The 23387-nt window shown below is 24.7% G+C and overlaps 2 protein-coding genes, 1 long non-coding RNA gene and 1 other non-coding gene across 6 annotated transcripts; 3 read left to right on the forward strand and 1 right to left on the reverse strand.

Moving 5' to 3' along the window:
• Positions 1–775: 775 nt before the first annotated feature.
• LOC124432403 (serine protease gd-like) lies at positions 776–5182 on the reverse strand. Of its 3 annotated transcripts, XM_046981345.1 has the most exons (3): positions 4470–5182; positions 2628–3903; positions 776–1809 (listed from the first exon to the last, which is right to left on the reverse strand). In XM_046981345.1, the coding sequence occupies exons 1-3, from the start codon at positions 4500–4502 to the stop codon at positions 1799–1801; spliced, it is 1320 nt and encodes a 439-aa protein (XP_046837301.1). In that variant the 5' UTR covers positions 4503–5182; the 3' UTR covers positions 776–1798. The 3 variants fall into 3 exon arrangements, with proteins under 3 accessions (XP_046837301.1, XP_046837299.1, XP_046837300.1); XM_046981343.1 differs by lacking the exon at positions 776–1809 and having other exon boundaries at positions 2459–3903; XM_046981344.1 differs by lacking the exon at positions 776–1809 and having other exon boundaries at positions 2459–3903; positions 4382–5182.
• Positions 5183–7452: 2270 nt separating this feature from the next.
• LOC124432448 lies at positions 7453–8703 on the forward strand. The gene is made up of 2 exons (XR_006944262.1): positions 7453–8128; positions 8470–8703. It is a non-coding gene; the product is annotated as an uncharacterized LOC124432448 (long non-coding RNA).
• A 2401-nt stretch (positions 8704–11104) lies between these two features.
• LOC124432447 (replication factor C subunit 1) lies at positions 11105–16643 on the forward strand. Its single transcript, XM_046981430.1, has 16 exons — positions 11105–11256; positions 11376–11555; positions 12092–12322; positions 12389–12488; positions 12577–13010; positions 13196–13375; positions 13449–13814; positions 13897–14065; positions 14154–14369; positions 14448–14674; positions 14746–15077; positions 15162–15380; positions 15453–15626; positions 15761–15836; positions 16000–16173; positions 16296–16643. The coding sequence occupies exons 1-16, from the start codon at positions 11248–11250 to the stop codon at positions 16401–16403; spliced, it is 3195 nt and encodes a 1064-aa protein (XP_046837386.1). The 5' UTR covers positions 11105–11247; the 3' UTR covers positions 16404–16643.
• A 3280-nt stretch (positions 16644–19923) lies between these two features.
• On the forward strand, positions 19924–20114 carry LOC124432560. Its single transcript, XR_006944301.1, has one exon. It is a non-coding gene; the product is annotated as a U2 spliceosomal RNA (small nuclear RNA).
• The last annotated feature ends 3273 nt before the right edge of the window (positions 20115–23387 follow it).

The following is a 23387-nucleotide window of genomic DNA, read 5'->3' on the forward strand; positions in this document are numbered from 1 at the left end:
AGTAAAAATGATAAAGAATTTAAAACTACTTCGATAGTGATGTCCGTCATGATTTCGTATGTATGTATTGACCCGACGCTATTCCATTAATAATTTTATCCTAGTTCTTACTGTTTTACAGTAAATATCGAAAAATAAATCTTATAATTGTAATAAATTGTCTTTCAATAATATGAGTTAATAAATCTTTAGGATTAAAAATTGTGAGAATGTTTATTCGTTCGCAATAAGAAAACAAAAATAAAAATATATTTTCTTTGGAAGTAATATATAGCTTAATAAATGAAAACAAAAATTAAATTGCAATATTTCACGAATAAAAATCAAAATTGTACCTTCACCTATTCCTCTGTTTCACTCAACTTGATCTAGATTTATAAAATAATATTAATCATTTATTCTTACTACAGCAATATCATAAATTATGATTATCCTTCTCTATCAACATTCTTTGATAACCTTGCTCCGTTTTATCCTTTATAAAAAAAAGTAGTTAGATGATAATAAAAATGATACAGGCGATACGGTGAACGTGAAAAGTATTCGTATAACAGTGAATTTGAAGAAAAACTTCGTAGAACTTTGTTTATTACAAAAAAAATGTTAACAAAATATATATATATGTATACATATTCTTAAAAAATTTCTAAAACGAATGTTATTAAAAAATAATTATTTATTTATATTTGTTATGATTATAAATGTTCAGAAATTAGCAGAAAATGTACGCGTAATAAATATTCGTACATTTCTACGTTTGCAACTAGAAAAACTATACAATTTAATACATAAACGTAATAAATAAATAGCAATTTATTTATAATTTTAGTATCTAATGGGATTTCTTTTAGATTGTATAATCGTTTTAAGTCTTTGTGCCATCGAATTTATTAAATTTCTGATTTTAGTTCTAGAAATTTTATTCCTCTTCTAAGAGTCCATTTTTTAAATCTTTCTTTGAAGAAATATGATGATCACGAATTTTTTCTTCGAGATAACTCCATAAATATTTTATAACATTCAAGTTTAAAGACTGTGGGAAGATTTTTAATTGATTTAGTACATTATACAGGATCCATTATCATGTATTCTGCTTTGGATCATTATCTCGTAAAAACACATAATTGTCCTGTAATCCAATTTTATTTGTACTAACTTAAAAATATTGTTTTAAATTATCAATATATAATTTATGGTCCATGATACCATCGATAAAATGGAGATATCCAACTCCTGCTTTAAGAACAACAAATATTTTATGAATGCCTACAAATTGTTTTTCTCATATTCGGTGTTTTTTTTTCTCCATACAGTATATCATTTATTCAACCTAAATATGTTAAGTTTACTTTCATTAACCCTTAATGCTCCGCGCGTTTCTCGAGTATTGCCTACCAACAACTCCGGCACATTTTTGGAGCGGAGCGCCTGAGATAAAGGATGTCTTATTTTGAGCGGAAAAGATTATATGTCCTTGTGAATGCATTTGATTTTATTTATTTTATAAATATGCATTTTCCTATTGTAAAAAAAAGATAAATTTTAAATTTTGTAATTCACCATGGTGTAATATCTTTGGAAATAATTTCCTATGTGCATTCTGGATTTACTTGGGCAAGTGTCACAGTAATCACTTGCTTGACGTCTGCCATCCATTTGTTTCCTTTTAGAGCACACAACGCAGTCCCTCTTTGCACCTTTCCTCATTGTATGAATTATTTTCCGTTTAGTCTGATTTCAGAAATTGATGTAGAAACTCTTGTTCTATCGTGACAAAAATCTCCTACAAGTTGATCGACTAAAATTTTTCTATAATGATATAAAGTAATCCATAAAATATTTACCATGTTTTTCATGTTCAATCTAAAAAATTCTTTTTCTTTTATTCTTTTTATACATTCAATGCAAAACTGAATCAGAACTTGAATGAAATTTTCTTTTACTATCTTAGCTTTTCTTTTCATTTTTAACTTTTTATATATTCATTTATTTATACTTGTATAATGTAAAACATTTATATTTGCATTCTAACACATTTAAAATCATTTACAAGTGATAATTTACTTTTATGATTTATTGAATCTTTTGATTCTCTTTTGTTTATGAACTTTTTGAATTCTAACATAATCTGTTTAACTTCTTATACCTTGATGTTTTTCTAAGATTATTAATTAATTTGATTCTTTTTCAAAGTTTTCTTAAACTATTAAATTTATGAGTTAATAATGATTCCATCTTTTATAGAATTTTCAGTAATTTTTAATGTAACAGTTTTGGATGAATACTTTCATTATACAATTATTAAGGATAAAAGAAGCACATTGCCAAAATCATATTATATATATTACATCAGTACAGATCACATCAGATGAAAAAATAACTTGTCTTTGATAAATCTTTGATAAAAAATCATTGAAATTATATAAATGCTGATGAAGTAATTATTGTTCAGCTTTATCATAATAATTTCTATTAAGTTTAAATAGTGATATGCAAATGTATCCAATCTAAATATTTTGCTATGTCAACATAGACAACATATTGTGTAAAATCACAGGACATTGTAATTTCATCTTGAATGGATCGTGAAACAATTCCACGTAATAAATAAGATCCATCATTCTTACGTATTAACAATCCACTTCCACTATCACCATTACACGGTCCATTATTGTTTTTAGAATCAGCACAAAAAGTACGATTTGACGTGAGAGTTACAAAAGCTGCATTGCTCCGAAGACAATCCTCTTGAGACATTATTGTCATTCTGATCAATCGAGATTTATCCAAATAAGGATTAATTAAATCCTTGTGATCCCAAACAACAACATATCCTGTGGAACCGATTACGTCTTCTAAATCATTCGATCCAGACCAAAGGCAAACTGGTCTAATAAATGGAGAAAAATTGACTGGATTTTTTAATATGATAATGGCGAGATCTCCATCAGCCGTTGGATTTTTTAAATCATCCTTAAAGTCTGGATGTAATCTATATTCTTCTACTTTTCGATTGGTCAACTCTGTTTCATTCCAATTTCTTATATGATAATGTCCCAAAGAAACGACCATAGTATTTATTGGTACGATCACATTGTACATTTTTATACAGTGCGCTACTGTGATGACATGTTTGTTTGTAATCAAACTACCGACACACTGCAAATCTAATTTATTTCTCATAACAAAAATAGCAGCCATCCAAGGCCATTGATCCATAGATATCTTCCTAGATGTAACAAGAGTATTATTACTAATGCGTTGACAACATTTATTAATTGATCCATTAGAAATGTTATAAGTATTGTCATCGTTGGAGGGAAATTGTAAGTCCAATGCTGGCTGTTCTTTTTCCAATGATAAAATCAATGGAAATCGACATGGATTGGATAATAAAAAATCATTAAAACTTGGCACCACATTATCGTTGTTTCCTTGATTTTTAGATATCAATAATATTCTAGGTGGTAACAATATATGTTCCAAAAAAATTGACGTCACAATAATTCCTAATGATGGTGGAGCACTACAATATTCCTGATCGTTCAACCATATACCTGTTAATATCGGTATTGGTCGGTATATAGGAAAATAAACTAAATAATACAACGATCTGTTCTCTTGAATCGCTTTCACTGATTCTTCTAACGATTGCGCCAATTTCAATCGACCATTATATTTAGTGGGTAACAATGCTGACACGGTTAATTTTATTTTCAAATGTAACGGAACATTTTTCGGCGGAGACGGTATTTTGATCTGTCCCATTGTTTCGATAGCATTGCTCCGAATGTAACGAAAAAATTTCGGGCATGGCGAATTAACGATCACCGGTTCATTCATTACATCCACCAACTGAATCAGGAATACACATTTTCCAAAGTCCAGAATCATTTTAAGAATCTATTCAAATTACAAAATTAAAATTATGAATTACATGAATGATGACGATTAACGGATCTTTTTTTTTTTTTTTAAGACAGTTAAAGAGATATGCACAGTACGAGACCATTCTTAATGATGATTCTAATTTTTTTTATTTTTATTAATGTATATATGTATATATATATATATATATATATATATATATATATATATATATATATATATCCCAGATAAAATGCAACAATTCGCACTTGTCAATTTTTAATTGACATCCGATCGATCATTAACGTAACATCGAATTATTAATTTAATTCCTTGTGTTCTTTGATCAGATCTTTAAAAAAAAAAAAAAATATATATATATATATATATATATATATATATATAAGTTTAAATCGTTTAAATTTTCTTGTATTATCTATATATATATATATATATAAAAGAAAATAAAAAATTCCTTAGAATCGTTAAGCGTAAGATTTTAAGTGATACTCACTATAGAAGATAAAGCGTACTTATCGTTTTAAATGTTTAAATATTAGACAGAAATAGAATTCTCGATGTTAGTCCGATTTGATTCTTACGTTCGATGATGCAAAAAATGATGAAAAATCCATAGAAGATTCGAATGGTGGCACAGATAAGAATGACACTCGTTGAAAAATATTGATCACACAATGAGTTATATTTTGCAACGTTTAAACCTTCGTAGAAATCGAACTTGAAAAGAAAAGAATTTATTATTTTAATCGATACTTAATAAATTGTTTACTTACTAAGCAGTAAACTGTTTTTTGTTTTGACAGACACGAAATTGATAAATGTTTAAAACGTTTGTAACTTTTCGATATTGTAATCATTTTTATATTACGTTGTAAACTAATAATTAACTTGGTCCACGTTTTAATATTTTATTTATTCATGTCTTTTAATCTATATTTTTTTTTCGCTTCCTTTATCGAATTCTTAATAGTGTCTAATAGTAATTAATAGTTCTTAATTAATAGTATAAAATGATTTTTTTTCTAACGGAGTTTCTCAATTTCTTTTTTCTTTTTTTTCCCTTTTTTCTTTTTTTAACTTTTTTAAAACATCTATTAGAGAAGAAGACTTCTCTAATGTTACTTTTATAATTTTTCTTATGATTAGATATTGTGGATTAGTGTTATCAAAAATCGATGCAACTTTTTTAATTATTTCTAAGTTCTCCTTGAAATATACCACCTAAATATTTTTATTATTTATGATAATACAGAAAGTATTTTTTACGTAATTTAAATCGTTTCAAAAGACGAAATCGAATTCAAGAAAATTTCTTTTTATAAATGTTAATTTTTAATTGAAACTTTTTTCAAGCCAGGCATTCATTTCTTTCCATCTTTTTTCATTTATGTCTTTCATTTACTTTTTTCCTTCTTTTTTTCATTCATGTTTTTAATTAATTTCTTTCGTTTTTACAACCGTATTTTTTATTTTTTCTTTTTCGTTCATTTCATTTATGTTTCTTATTCATTTTAACCATTCATGTTTGTAATTAACTTTGAAAAAAAGAAAATTTTTTTTCATTCTTTTCATTCTTTCTTCCTTTTTCATTTTTCTCATTCATATTTTTTATTCACTTTTCATCTTTTCATTTATCTTATTCATTTTGTATTTTTTGTAAATAAATTATCAATTCAAACTCTGTCATTATTTGAATGATAAGCATTTTAATAATTTAAAAGAATGAGAATTCAAAACATTTAATTGCTTGATATTCTCTTATCAAGTTACTTTATCAAGTTCGATCAGTTGTCGTCCACTGACATAACAGAACTCATGATTTGTTTGTCAAAACAAATTCTTTATAATTCCGCAATCTGGATAAAGTCAATAATCGCTACGTAACAACACCGATAAAGCAACGATTGAAAAACACAAATAACGAACGCTTACAAAAGGACAAAGTAATAAAGATATTCTTACTTGAATAACGAAATTATATTGTTAATTATTACGCATATTATTGTTAATTATTATCAGTTAATATTCTAATTTCTATCTACGATTAAATAGACGAAATTGATACAATTATTATGAAAATAATTATGAGTTCTTTTTTTTTTCTTTTACATTATATTTAAGTTTGAATATTTAATGAAAATTAAATTTAAACGATAGAATTTTTATTCGTCGAATCAAAATTATTTTTACGATCAAATATCATACTTTAAGAACAGTCCAGATAATGCAATAATTATAGATTTAAACGAAAAAAAAAAAAAAAAAAAAAAAAAAACTACGAAATAAGAAAGAACAAGCGAATCAAAAATGATTACTCAAAACTATTCTTTCTTTCCCTTTCATTTTTTTTTACGATTACAGTAAGCTCAATGATGTAATCAAAATGATAGATCCAAAATCAAGAAATAGAAAGAAAAAAATAATCAAAAATAGAAAAAAATATTTTTGTTCATATTTTGCAAAAATTATATCGAAAAAAATGTACATATTGAGATCTTGGAATCATTAAAAGATTAGAAACTTATTGGAACAATTCTTTTTTAAAGTTTCAATACATTATCAATTTAATCGATATCCCAAAAAAGAAAAAAAAGATATTTTTAAAAGTAAATACATGAAAAATTATAATATCAAGATAAAACTAAAAAATAATTTTAGATTTTTATAAAAAAAAAAGAAAATTAGATAATAATGTTTCATTTGTTTGTTTTATTTTTTCAATGACTTTACAATAATATTTATTTTCACGATTATAAACATAATCTTTAAATATTATATTAATGCACTGCAATCATAAAAACAAATTCTTAATTAAATTCTTGATAAACATATTCTTAAATAAATTGACAAATTCTTAATAAATTATAATTTAATGAAGAAGGAAAAAATATATTAGAAATAAATTACCTATCTTTTTAATTGAAAACAAAGAAAAAATATTGTGTATGAGTTTTGTTTATTATTGTTAAGTTTATCAATTAAAATATTTGAAAATCGATTTATATCTACGATATAATATGAGATCGAGTTACATTGTTGTATGATTTTTAAATTATTATTTTATCATCTACTTGATCGTATTATTATTCAAAAACAATTTTGTTTTTCAATATTTTAATATTTATACTATACTTCTTTTAATGTCCACTACTTTTCCCTATCATATACATTTAATAGTAATTTGTTAGATACAATTATTATGACTTTTCATTATTCGAGAAATAATGGAGGCTTATTTTCATAATAATTACTATATTATTTTTACTATTTATTATTTGTTTTCGTAATTATTATCTTTTAATTATTTCTTATCCGTAACCATCTTAGAACGTCATATCTGAAATTAGAAATGATCAATTCGCATTTTGTAAAACTACATTCCATTTATTAAATCGCAGTATAAATTTATTTCTAATTTTTGCAAAATTTATCATAGAAATATATATGATTGACGAGGATTAAATGTTTATAAAAAATATTATAGATATTATAAAAATATTATATTTATTATAAATTATTATATATATATATATATATATATATATATATATACACGACTATAATGATCGAAAGATTTTGAACGATTTATAAGAAAAATTATTATCTTATATTTATCTCAAGTATCAAGATAATAGAAGTGATTCTTTTTTTTGTAATGTCTTTTGTTCTGATTCGTTATCGACTCGTAACTCTTAGAAATTCGTTTGATAGGATTTTTATAACTTTATCCATCGCTTGTAATATATTTCTTATACTGATGTAATTACATCGTTGCAGTTCATGATTTTTATAAATGTGTGAACGTGTGTATACGTTTTTATATTACGAAATTTTATGCGGTCTTTTTTTTTATATAATATGATATATGATAATGTGATTCTACATATTTTATTAATGCTTTATATTTTTAATAAATAATTGGATATATTAATTTTTATATTTAAAATAAAATATTGGAATCGATGAGAGAAGTAAATGTTTAGTGATAAAACAATAAATAATAATGTAAAGAGTTCTATCTGCGTGGATATGTGTAAGATAATAATTTTTATTAATTTATTGCTAATTATTAAATAAATCTTTATTTATTTATTTTTCATTTTTCATGAAACATTGTCGTCGTTCTTCTTGATCTAAGTAAATACATATTTATTTAAAGATGATTGCTGCTGTGATTATGACAAGGCCTATGATAGAAAATGAAACATTTATAGTGATAAACTTTTACCGTAAGAGCTATGTAAGTAAATTATTTTTATTTTATCACATGTTATTTTTTTATGCTAGTAAATTTCTGCAGTTTTTGATTTATGATTTTATAATATTAGCTATTTTATAAAATACAAGAATTATTATATTTATATTATTAAATTAAAGAAAAAATTACAAATACAAACTATTTAATCTTATTGAATTTTCAACTAGATAATTAACATTTTTAATAAAAAAAAATTATATATTATATTTTTGTATTAATTTAAAACAAAGAATATATTTTACATAGCAAGTGTACTTTGTGTATGTAACTATATATCACAACAGATTAATAGTGTAATTTTCTTTCTATTTTTATTTCTATAGTTTGAATAAATCTTATCCAGTCCCAAGAAAAGGTTGTGTCAGGTTTGCATCAGGATTGTGGCAAAGTGTATTGTAAATAATTCTGGAACAACTTTGATCAATGCCTGATGTATATTTGATACTACACTAACATCTGTTTATAAAACTTGCTTATGTGTAACTATAAGGAATTCAAAAGATTGGAAGTGAAACACTGGAGATCAATTTAAAAATAAAGAAGGTAAAAAATGTAAATTTTCATTCTTAACGTTTCAATACTTTTGTATATCCTTATCAAATATTATAATATTTAATATCTATAATAATAATTATGACATCTATTTTTCAATATATAAAAGTGTATATATATATATATATATATATATATATATATATAAAAAGTGTGCGTGTTTATATATATATATATATATTGGTTACAATCAATATTATTTATTTTTTATATTCCTTTTTTGAAAGAATTGCAATAATTAATTTATGATATAATTAGATTGAAATTTATATTAATTACGTTTGAAAATATAAATAATATATTGTTTCAGACAATCATTGGTTAAGCTTGTTTAATATGTAAAACTAAAATGTTATATCTATGTATGTGATAATTTTTCAAACTATTAAGTATCAATGTTAGAAGAACTATTACCATCAGACAACATATTGATAATTTTTTGTAACTTCTTAAACTTTTACAATTAGTAAAATGTTTTAGCAATTTTCTAACTTTTATGAAGATTCCATACGTCAAGTTCAATATTATTGCATAGATTTGAAACGAATAAGTACAAAGAATAACTTAACTTTTTATAGCATTATATAACTTTTAAGTCACACACACACACACACACACACACACACACACACACACACACACACACACACATATATATATATATATATATTGTTTTAGTTTTATTTCATTTTATCGGCACAAATTTTTAATTGTTCTTTCATATCCGAAGTGTCCATTGTTTTCTAAGTTTTATCCATGCTTAGTTTATTATATTAGTGTAAGTAATATTATAATATTATATAATTTTGTTGTACGAAATTGTTCTTTGAAATTGGATTATAAAGGATTAATGAACAATTGTTATATATACTGATTGTATATACAATATTATTACTTTTATAACCTATACGAATTATTGAATATATATATTATATTTCATCTAAATATTTTATGAATATAAAATACAGTTCACTGAAAAAATCTTATAAGAAAAATGCAATGACATCAGAATTTCGGATTTTATAATTATAACAGGAATATAATATAAAATAAAAAAAGAAATAAAAGAAATAAAATAAAGAAAAAATAAACAAAATGTTTAATTAAGACATTAAAATTTATAAAAAAAAATTAATTATTCCAATCAATAATAGTTAAATATTCAAAGATATATCAATTTAAAAGTTATTATATAATAAAGATGATTTTATTTAATCATAATAGATTTTTATTTCAAGCAATAAAAACATAAAATAAAATAATAGAAATAGGTAATTATAATTAAAATACAAGAAGTTAAAAAGAGAAAACAAACAATGTATAAACAAACAATGTATAAAACAATGTATAAATTATTAAGAAAGGAGTACAAAGCTAATGAATGAGTACATATACATTATTGTTATTTAGGTAAAATATGAATTTATTATAATTATCAAATGAAATGAAATTGACCATTTCAAGTATTATTATATTGTAGAAAACTATTACTCTACATAGCTTATGTTATAATTAATATAAACCTACTAATAAAAAGAATTTATTATTGTGTAATTTATTATTATTTCTTATTCTCGCATAATGCATTTTAATGTACTTATTTTTTCTTTTTTTATTACAGAACACTGGAATAAAATATTTTATATTAAAGATCTTATGTAAACAAAATAATACCTGTGAATACATAGGATACAATCAGTATAGATTTTTATTATAATTTATGTACTTCTTGCTTCATTTTTTATCATTCACAAATCATTGAAAAATTAAATTTTCTGTACTTTTTGAAATATTTGTATTTAGATAAAATAAAAAAAAGGTTTTGTATATCCACTATAGGTCAGAGATATTTTAGGTTATCTCTTAATTCACGATAATGTTTTCATCTTCACTTGAAAATCACAGTTATTCGTCTTGTTATTTCTTTTTCTTATTAATTAATAAACAAAGCACAACAATAAATATCTGATTATTTCTATATTTTTAATGATTACATTCTAACGAAGAAAAAATTCAGCAAAAAACTAAAAAAAAAAAAAAGCAATGGCGCTAGTGACGCTGAAATAATAAAGTGTTCCTATTGGTGCGTCAAATTAACCAATCTACTGTCGTGTCGACTTATCCATTGGAGAACGAAAATAATAGAAAATAAAACCATAACCTAACATATTTTAACGACTAAATTGTTAAAGGAATATTATAGATATAATAAACCTTTTGTAAAAGTAAATTTAATTTTTCAAGAAACATATATAACATTTTGTTTTCTTTTTTATTATAATTAATTCAATTTAGTTGGACTTATAATATAATTTTTTTTTATTACTGATACTAGCCGATCCTTCCTTTAACCAATAATACGTCTCGTTAAAATACTACCGTATTTGTATTTTTTTTTTTTTGAATAGAATTTCGTCGAAATTCATGTTGGGCAGTTTATAATGATTTGTTGAATTATAATTAGATTTTTGTTTGTTTTTTTTTTTATTAAAAATACATGTAATTATAAGACTGAATATTTTGTTCATCTTATATATTAACTGTTAACAATGCCACGTGTAAGTCTATTTGTTATTTCATAATAGATTTATAATTATGCCGACTATGATAGGTTATGTTATATTTTTATTATTAATGTCTGATTTTAAATACTATTAATTTGTTTTCACTTTTTTAGGATATACGATCTTATTTTACTTGTACTACTAAAAAACCTACAAATCAATCTACGGATAAATCTACGGATAAATCTACGGATAAATCTACGGTTAAATCTACTGTCAAAAAGAAAAAAAGAGCAATAATCTCATCTGACGAAGAGGACACAAAATCATGTGCTGTGGTAAAACGTACCAAGGTTGTATTTTTTTTTTATCATCCTTTGTGCATTATATTTCACTATAGTAGCTCTCCGTTAGATATTCTTATAAAACGATATACCAAAATAGTGGCTTTCCGCTAAATAATTTTTTAAAACAAAATAACATAATTATTATAATAGCTTTCTTCTTTATCTTGCAGTTCTTTATTTGAAAATCATATAGATTTATGTTGCAGATGAAGAATGAGAATGTCTTTGATTTATATTTATTTCTTCAAAAGATACTTTGATAACTATTAAATGACATTAAAAAGAATTTATATCTTTATTATTCTATGATAGTACATTTTCTTGTCTTGATATACTAATATCATTAATATACATTCTGTGATAGAGCTGTTTATTCAGCTGTTTATACAACTCCACGGTTAACTCTATCATAAAAAAAAAAAAAAATCAATATTTGAATGACAATCATTGGGAACTTATATGAGATGATTATTTCATTAATAGTTGATTTATTTTGTTGCTTATTTTATTAATTGGACTAATTAAATTATTTTTTTTTTCAGTTGACAAAGAAAATTAACAAGCATCATCTTTTATCTGATTCTGATGATGAAGTTCAAATAGTGTCAAATACTAAAAATGAAAAGGCTGAAGTCCAATTGATTAATGATACACAAAATGTATCTCATATAACAAATAAACCGGTAAGCACAATTTCGCCAGCAGAAATGTTTAGTAAAACATCAGTGACACGAGAAACAATGCCAAGAGTGAAAAAGAAGCCAAAGACAAAGGTAAATTTTGTATTACATTACAAAAGCATGTAAAATGATGACGTTGTAAACATAATTGATTTACAGGAAGCTAAAACTCATTTAGATGACGAGTTTGAGTTTACATTGAGCAAGTTAGATACAACAATAATTGAAAAAGAATATTTACAAGGTGTCAAAGAAAATGGTAAGAAATGTATATACATACACATATTTTGTACACTTTTAATAATTTTATTAAAATAAATTCTACATTTATCTATATTTTATATTAGAATATGAAAACAAAGAAGACGATAAGAAAGATAAAAAAGATAATAAGATAGATGATCAGATAGAAAGTGAAAAAAGTAATACTTCAAATAAAGAGAAGAAGCATAATATGTCTGTTGATGATGAAATATCTTATAAAAAAGAAGATATAAAACAAAAAGATAAATCTTCTAGTAATAAAGAATTTTCTTTAACCAATGTAGAACATAATATTGATAAAAGAATAAAAAATTCTTCTAAAAAATCATTGAAACGTACTAAACATACTTCTGCGATAGAAATTGAACCTAAAAGATTGAAAAAAGAGAATGCTAATAGTTCAATGTCAGATGAATATGAAGAAAGGATTCAAATGAAAAAACAAAATTCAATATTATATCAGAAATATCTTCAAAGAGGTGGTGCAAGAAATCCTGGTTCTAAGGAAGTTCCACAGGTAAATAATATACTTTTATATACTTTTAATATATACTATAATAATACTTTTTAATTATTAAATTTGGATATAGATAATAATAATATTATTGAAATAAATGAAAATGTTACTATTATATACACCTATACAAATACCCTTTATGTAGTCTTCAGAGATAATAAATAATATAATAATATTAATTGAAGGGCGCAGAATATTGCTTAGCAGGTCTAAGTTTTGTAATAACAGGTGTTTTGGATTCGTTAGAAGATAATGAAGCTAAAGAATTAATTACAAAATATGGTGGTCGTATCTTGCATCAAGTATCAAAAAATACAGATTATCTGATAGTAGGAGAAGAATATGGACCTGCAAAGATGGCAAAGGTATCCAAATGTGTTTATTTTAAAAAATATTAATTTCTTTTACTATAATTAAAAATCCATTCACATTTTTAAGGCCAATGAGTTAAAGATAAAGAAAATATCTGAAGATGACTTGTTGGAATTTATAAGAACAAGACCTAAAGGAAAAGCTGAAGATGTAAAGCAATCAAAGCGTGCAAAATCAAAAGAAAAACCAATGTCAAAGGTTGAACCCTCTGCAATATCAAAACCACAGAAAAATGTGAAAGAAACAATGGAACCTATAAAAAGTACAGTGGAACTTGTGAAAGAAACAACGATACCTGTGAAGGAAACAACGAAAACTGTGAAAGAAACAACAAAATCTGTAGAGGAAACAGCAGAATCTGTTAAAGAAACAGAAAAACATGTAAAACATACACAGTCTTCAGTAACGAAATTAGATACTAAAGTAGCAAATGTAAGTAACAATACAATGTTTATATTATTTATTTATTTTAATATAAATATTTTAATATTATTAATTCTTTTGGATTATATAGAATGCTATAATAACGGAGAATTGTGAAGTATTAGTTGATAAATATAGACCGAAAACTATGAAACAAATATTAGGACAACAAGGGGATAAAAGTTCTGCGAAGAAGTTATATACTTGGTTATTAAATTGGCATAAAAATCAAAATGGAACTAAAAAACATACCAAACCTAGTAAGATTATTCTTTATTATTTAAATGTATACAAATATTTATACATTTGTATATAATTGTAATATCTAACTGTATTTTCTTTTATGAGGTCCCTGGGCAAAAAATGATGATGGAGCATTTTTCAAAGCTGCTCTATTATCTGGACCACCCGGTATTGGTAAAACTACTACTGCTCAGGTTGTATCTAATGAATTAGGTTTCGATCTGTTAGAATTTAATGCTTCTGATACAAGAAGCAAGAAACTTTTAAAAGAAGAAGTTTCTGAAATTCTATCGAATACAACAATAAAGAATTACTTTAGTAGTAAGTATTTTTTCTTTACATTGTTCTTTTTGTTCTTAATACAGTTAAATTTTATATTTACCATGTAATATCATTTAGATCAAAAAGGAGAAGGAAAAGTTAAACATGTATTATTAATGGATGAAGTTGATGGTATGGCTGGTAATGAGGATCGTGGAGGTTTGCAGGAATTAGTCAGCTTAATCAAATCTACAGATGTACCAATAATTTGTATTTGCAATGACCGGAATAATCCAAAAATGAGAACCCTCTCCAATTATACATTTGATCTCAGATTTCAAAAACCAAGATTAGAGCAAATCAGGGTATGAAGTAAAGATATATGTATATAATATAATTATACTATATTATATTTAAATTAAAAATTTTTTCTTAGGCAGCAATGAAGTCAATATGTTATAAAGAAAATATAAAAATATCAACAGAACAACTCGATCGTTTAATTGAATCAACCAATCAAGATATTCGTCAAGTGATTAATCATTTATCATTATTAAATGAAAAATCTGATAATGTAACAAAGACAGAGAGTAAACCAAATAAAGATTTAAAATTGGGTCCTTGGGACGTAGTGAAAAAGGTTTTAAGTTTTGAGGAACACAAAAATATGAGTATTAATGAAAAAAGTGATCTTTTCTTTCATGATTATAATATAGCATCATTGTTTGTGCAAGAAAATTATCTTTCAGTTATACCTGCAGCACCAAAGTTTGTATAAAAAATATATTATTTTTGATTAATTTCTATTTTACATATATATATATATATAAATATATGTATGCACATTTTTAGAACTGAATTATTAGAAAGAGTTGCACAAGCTGCAGAGAGTATAGCATTAGGAGATGATATAGAAAAAGAAATTCGAAGTAACAATGCTTGGTCTCTTCTGCCAATTCAAGCTTGTTTTTCTTCAGTTATTCCTGGTAATATGATGTCCGGAGATATAAAAAATCAAATTAATTTTCCATCCTGGCTTGGGTGTAACTCAAAAAAGAATAAATTTGATAGGTTAATTTTATCATTTATTTTATTTAATTTTAATAGATATATTCATTGTAATATATAAATTCATTATTTTAGATTATTGCAAGAGATTACTGTACACACACGTTTAAGTACTGGTGCGAATAAGGCAGCTATCAATTTAGATTATTTAAATCATATAAAAGATGCAATTATTAAACCTTTGGTTAACAATGGTACTGAAGGAGTAGATGAAGCGGTTAATGTTATGAACCATTATCATTTATTAAGGTATTTATTATTTTTCATTTAAATTTGTATATATACATATTTGTACATAGAAATCTGAAAGTATAAATGAATTAATATGTTAATTATGTTATTATATGTGTTAATATAATTAATTGTTTAAAAATTTATATCAGAGAGGATTTAGATTCCTTAAATGAAGTTTCTTTGTGGCCAGGACAACGTAATTCACTTCAAGCTGTTGATAGTAAGGTAAATTGAATTTATATATTTGTATATTGCTTCTAATTTATAAATAGTATAAAATAGTTATAAATAGTAATAAACTAATTTATAAATTATACATTTTATATATATATATATATATATATATATATATATATATATATATTTATGCAATTACAATGTTATATAGGTATTAGCATCATTTACCAGAACATATAATAAAAAATCTAGTGGTGTACCTTATACTATTAATAACAGTAAAGCAAAAAAATCTGTAGCAGCTTCGCAAGAAGATGTAGAATTTGTAGATGATATTAATTCAGATGAAGAGGAAGATAACATTGATACTGATAAAATGATTAAGGTATTTTTAAAGACAAATTTTTTTCTTTTTTTACTTTTTTATGTATTTTGTTTTAATAGAATACGCATTTTTGTATCTGTATATTATTAACCGAAGTTATATAATTAAATTTACTGTTACAGGCAAAAAAGCCAACGGCAAAAAATAAAAAAGAAACAGAGAAAAAAAGTAGTGATAAACCTTCCACCAAACGTGGAAAAGGGAGCAATAAGAAAAATAATTTTTTGTAAGGAAACATATGCATGTATTACATGCCACACACACACATATATATATATATAGCTTGCCTTCTGCGATTCATTAATGTAAATGTTTTGTTCAAAGTACGATTCATTGCAAACAAGTACAAATCTGTAAGACTTTTAAGTTATATGGTACAGCAGCTCTGTTGTACACTAAAAATATATATAGTTTCTAAATATTTTTTTCTGACAATATATACAATATAATTAAGAAATTTTAATAACGAACAAATTTCGCGCTTATATTTCATAATATTTTATATGTTCTTAAATATTTTGTTCTCATTTTTGTTGTGTATTTTATTATGAATCTTCCTATTGCTAATTCTATTATGAAATTTTTAATTATTTAAAATACTGCTATTTTAAAATGAACGATCTCAACGCCACTTTCACTGATTGGATGTTTGTATTTTCATTAACGATCGCTGATTGGGTAATGCCCTTGTCCCTCTCAAATGTGCCAACATCACTCTAGTGATTATACTTATCGTTAGTTTTACGGATATTTGAAAAAACAATTCATTTGTTTTTTATTTGAACTTTTTTTTAAATATTTAAAAATAATTAATTATAACAAAAGTAATTTAATTTTTCAAGATTTTTAATAGTTATATATTTTTCTTTTTACTTGTTAAAATTAAATTACCCTAGAACATTACTTACCAAGTTCAATTGCTCGAAAATGTATTTTTTACATTGAATGAAAATAGTATATCCGTATATCTATTTTTATTGTAATAATCAATAAAAAATAAATTAAAAAAAAAAAATGTTGTAAATCTGTTCTTGAAAAAAGTGAATCTTTATTTCTTTCATCATGAATAAGCTAATCTGAAATTAATATTGATTCTTATGCTCTTTGAGCATATAAAATTATTAAGAAAGTATATAATATCGCCATTGTAGTAATAGTCCAGTTTTTATTCAAATATAATTGTAACAAGAAAATGTATAACGTTATATTGTACATTATTATATTCCTTTTTGCAAAAGATATGCATTTTAAATACGCACAGTTCCTTTCACTTATGATTCTTTCATCGTTTATTTTAAAAGAAATAATTTCAATACTTGACGCTTAATGTTTATCGTTTCTTGAATTATGAGTAAATAAGAATAGATGATTATTCAATATAATTCGTTGAACAATTATTATTTTTTTTTTCCTTAAAAATGTCTCGTTGATCTAGATTTACAAAAAAGATATAATCTTTTTGTTTCTGATTTCTTTTCGAGGATATATTCTAATAAAATTTTATTGATTTGTAATCAATTACATTACTTTCATTTTATATATATCTTCACGTTCAGATATAAGTATAATTTCGTATATTTAGAATATAATAGAATAAAAAAATACTGATCAATCAGTTTTATTAGTTGATCATTTTAAAACTGGCTTAACCAGTTCTTCATACAAAAGATCGTATTATTCGAAATATTTCGAATTTTATTGAAAAAAAAATGTACGAGCACATTTTTAAAATGTTAAACTTTCGAAATATGAAATATGAAAGAGTCTTTTTTTTTTAATTTTTAAATCAACCGAGATACTTTAATTAAAACGTAGGTGTATATGATATACAAATATGTACATATATCTACATGTACGTATATATCTTAATAATTTACATGATTGTTAATAATACGTAAATGTGGCAACTAAAAAGGATTATTCTTTTTTTTTGTTTTAAATTTTTTATTAGTATTATTATTATTAAGTACACATATCTTTTGTTTATGTTTACTAGTTTTACAACACAAATTATCTATTGCATATTTGTATGATGTAAAATAATCGTCATTTATTATTTATTATTTTTTAATTAATTTATTTATTATTTATTATTTATTATTTTCTTCGGCAAAAATCAAACGAATTATAAAATATCATAGCGCATGAAAATGTTCTTCGCATTAACTAGAATGAAGGATTTTTTTATCATTATACAAACTTTTGATTAGTATAATAATTTATATTTGTAAAATATCTTATACTGTGACAAAAATATGATAATGAGATATTACGATTATTCCCTTCATTAAAAGATTGCATGGCCTTATGCTCTTCATTATTAAAAAGAGTAAACATTTTTTGCGTTTTTAACGATAATGAATAAAATGATATTTGACATCTCGAAATATTAATTAATCATCAATCGTTTATTTATTTATTCGAATCTTTAATTAATCGTCAATTAATTAAAAATATTTACGACAATACCTATAATTTTATAAATATTTCGATATGATGATTAATTTTTGATTAATTTTTATCCAAGATAATAATAAATATATATTACAAACGTATGTCCGATAATATTATTATATTTTTTCAATCCTTCACTCATATTTACCATAGAAAAAATAATAAAAAATAATTGAAATAACTGAAAAAGAAATTTCTACGTGTTTACTTTATTACGACATCACAAATATTAGAAATCAAAATTATTTAAATAAATATATTATTTACTTATGTAAAGATAATTAACGACGGTCCTAAAATATAAAGAATATTAAAAATTTTCAATTTTGAGAAATAAATCTGGATGTTAAGGATTGTATCCTTTATTACAAAATCCTAATTTGTAGATAAATGCTTTGTGTATATAAATGATAATATTATAAAACATTTATTGACAGTTCAATCAAGTATATTCTGAGAACTATTATGAAATAATACAAATATTTATATATATATTTATATATGTATATATATATATATATATATATATATATATATATATATATATTTACAATAAAATTTCCAAAAATCTCAATCATAAGTATTTTTAATCTTCATTTTTCATATCTTTTATACTTCAACAGGAAACTAACCTCACATATTTCATAACAATTTGATATTTGTTTTATTTCACAGATTTTTTTATTGAATCGTAAAATTTCAAATTCTTAAAATTTTTCTAAAGAAAAATTGATACCATTAATGTTACTAGAATAAAACTAATAAACAATAAAATTCCAATTTTAATGGTAACATATGATATTGAACGTAATTATTGCAAAAAGATACGAATATATGAGTGAAGATAAAACAAATTTATATTTATTTCTCTTTAATCTATTATATTTCTTAAATAAAAATATCTCTCGTTTAAAATGAAATTTTGTAAAATTAAGAAATAAAAATATGAAGAAAATTACGTTTATATGTATTAAGATCCCTTTTATTTTTCGTCTGTGAAGTTTAGATTTTGTTTGTGAAACATAACGTAGAAGTATCGTGGCAGTTTCAAATTATCGAATAAATAAAATTATTTTTCATATGTTCTTTTTAACGTTCTATTTAAAAAATATAATTAATTACTATCCTTTATCTCTTACAGATATATTAAAAATGTGATCTTATTGGCGATCAGCGCTATGAGCGTTCTTTCAAAATGCAATTAACTGACGAAGTTGCCGCAAGGTGTCGCATTCTTCTCGTTATCATTTTCCGACATTAAGATGCTTATTATAATGATTTTGAATGATTTTCTTTATCGCTTCTCGGCCTATGGCTAAGATCAAAGTGTAGTATCTGTTCTTATCAGCTTAATATCTGATACGCTGCTCATAGAGCAGCCAGAATATTAGCTAGATTTTTGGAACTTGGCGGAAGGCCGGGGCTTGCTCCGCCTCTGCCGGGGGTTGAGCCGGTATTGCAGTACCGCCGGATTCAGCCCGTCTTAACGAAAATAAAAAATAATTTTTATTTAATATTTTTATTTTAAGGGACGTTATTTTACTGTTGATTTTGTAACGCTTTTTATGGTAATTGATTAAAAGAGACGTTATAATTAACATCTGATTTTTGGGTAAAAATGTCATTCATTTTATAGGTAGTTTTTTATTTTTATTTCTTTATTTTTCTCGAGTTTTAAGCAGATTTGTTCAATTAACACATTGAATATCGTTGGGGTCACCGATGACCGGCCTCGATTTGGGTATAGTGCCGTGGATGCCACCGGCGATGCGACGTATAGTGAAATAAATACATAATTGGGGTAAACATCTCGATCCAATACATTTTTTAAATAATACCATTGATTCAGTAATAGTTTAAATATGAAGAGCAACAAACAGCATTTTCGTCATATTTTACTTTTTTACTAGAGAAAAGGTAAAAATGCTGTTTAAGCCAGAAAGAAATTAACTGATGTGTATGGAGATGTATTGACAGTATGACAATGGCAGAACTGGTTTGCAAAATTTTGATCCGGCAATTTTGATGTCGAAGATGCACCACGTTCTGGAAGGCCGGTTGAAGCTGATAAAGACACGATAAAGGCATTAGTTGATGCAAATCGGCGAATAACAACACGTGAGATCAGTGAGAGGTTGAATTTATCAAATTCAACTGTTTATGACCACTTGAAAGGTCTGGGTTTAACCTCGAAGCTTGGTATATGGATTTCCCATGTTCTTACGGAGAGAAATTTGTGTTTTAGCGTTGACGTCTGTGATTAGCTTCTCAAACGTCACGAAAATGATCCATTTTTGAAGCGCATCATTACTGGGGACGAAAAATGGGTTGTATATAACAATGTCAAACTCAAGAGATCATGGAGCAAAAAAGATGAACCGGCTCAAAGCATTTCCAAAGTCAATATTCATCAATAGGTGATGCTGTCTGTTTGGTGGGATTTTAAAGGAATCGTTTTTATTTCTTTGAGATTTTACCGGATAAAACAACAATTAATTCGGAAGTCTACTGTCATCAGCTGGACAAACTGAATGATGCACTTCAACAGAAAAGGCCAGAATTAATCAACAGAAAAGGTATAGTGTTCCTCCAAGATAATGCGAGATCTCATACAAGTTTGGTCACTCGCCAAAAGCTTTTACAGCTTGAATGGGATACAATGCCACACCCACCATATTCTCCAGATCTGGCACCTTCGGTTTATTATTTGTTCCGGTTACTGCAAAATTTTTTAGACGCTAAAACCTTCACTTTAAATGAGGAAGTCAAAAACCACCTCGATCAATTTTTTGCCAGCAAAGACCAAAAATTTTATGAGCGTGGAATCATGCTACTACCAGAAAGATGGCAAAAGGTATTGGACCAGAATGCCCAATATATAATTTAATAAAATATTCGTTCATTATACAAAAATTGTCTTTTATTTTCACAAAAAAAAAACGAAATTACTTTCCGAACAACTCATTAAATATCTTTTGTAAATGTATTACTTACGTAAAGATAATCAACGATTATAATAAACACCCAGAAAAATACAATGAACAGAAAAATTTTCCCATAAAACAATATTATTAAGTTGACAAAACTTGGAGATTGAAAATAACGAAAGATATATAATATTATTATTAGTAATTAACACTTGTATGTACAAATTAGAAAAAGTTCAAAATTGAATACAAACTTGATGGCGTTATCATAGAATTTTATGACATTAATGATCCACTCGTACTCCTGAAATATTGGAAATTTCCTTATAGAAACACGATAGAAATTATGTTGGTTATTTTTAAATGGTTTCTCTATCATCCAACTATGAAAAATAAAAAAAAGAAAATATTATATAAATTAGACAAGAAGAAAAGAAAAAGAAAACTTTTAATCGGAAATATTTATTTCGTCTTATCAATTAATTACTTACGCGACGGTATCAAATAGTGCGCAGGCATGCTGTACAATTGATACGAACATAGAACTGTAGGCAATTCTTACCGTGCATATGATAGTTAATAATGCGCATTAGAAAAAAATGCCAAATAATAATGCATTTTCGTTCATTCGAAAAATAATCATTACGAATTAGCAACACTAATTCAGTTTCATTGATGACACCAAAAATATACGTAAGAATACATACAACCGATGGTAACATTAAAAAGGTAATATACAGATAAAAAGCAACTGAAAGAATAAAAGCACTTAATTATATTATTCGAATAATAGTATATCTTTTTTCTTTTTTCTTTTTTCTTTTTTCTTTTCTTTTTTTTTTTTACTTGCGATTATTATTGTACATAGTCTGCTACGATTCCCGTATCTTTTTAAGATCATTAATTCCAGCTTGTTCGCCAGTTTATCCCAATCGCATTTAATGTTATATAAAATTTTCTTCATCTGAAAGTTTCATTGATTTTTGTCAATCATGCGTGTTTGTCATTTTTAATTTGAATGAATTGATTTAGTCAAATTAGTACCGACAATTGCAGCATTCAAAAATAAGTTGTAATAACAGGATGCGTAAGATAAACAAGGTAAGACAATTTTCATTATTTTGATGATCGGATCTACCTTCAGTTCTGACGTGAAGAGTAAATAAATCTAAAGCCCAATCAGTTGTTATTGATATTTAATAATTGGATATTCATTGATACATAAATCTAGCTAAATCATAATCGAGCTAATTTTTTTAATCATAAATCATTATAAGCTAGAATCAGATTATGACATACCTGCGAAAATAATCTTACGGTTATAATAAAGTTTAAAAAACAAACGTAAACCAGATACTTTAATGATGTTTCATAATAACAAATGCCGAATTAATTTAAAAAATCGAAAATTGTAAGCATAGTACTCATTTTCGAAATACCACTCGACGTTCTTCGAAGTCATACTAATACCTCTTATGACTCACTAATCTCAACTGACTTCAATACCATGCCCATTATTTCAATCAAGTATTCTAAGTACTCCTTTTAAATAAATAAATTTTTAGAATGATAAACGTAAAGATACAATTGTAAAAATTCTATCGAAATGGCAGAAAATTTTTTTTTTTTTTTTCTTTTTTTCTTTCCCATAACAATAATTCATATCAATATCTATAGACTATTATTTTTTCTCTTTTACGTCCAATTTGTACGTATACAATTGAACGGATGTTTATTTTTAGCTATTATGTTATTATTTGTCATTTACTTCTTACATTGTCGATTATTTTCTTTCTTTCACGAAGGACATGCACATTGCGTGTGCAGGCACTT

The sequence above is a fragment of the Vespa crabro genome, chromosome 25 (assembly GCF_910589235.1).
Source record: "Vespa crabro chromosome 25, iyVesCrab1.2, whole genome shotgun sequence".
In the NCBI taxonomy this organism is placed as follows: Eukaryota; Metazoa; Arthropoda; class Insecta; order Hymenoptera; family Vespidae; genus Vespa; species Vespa crabro.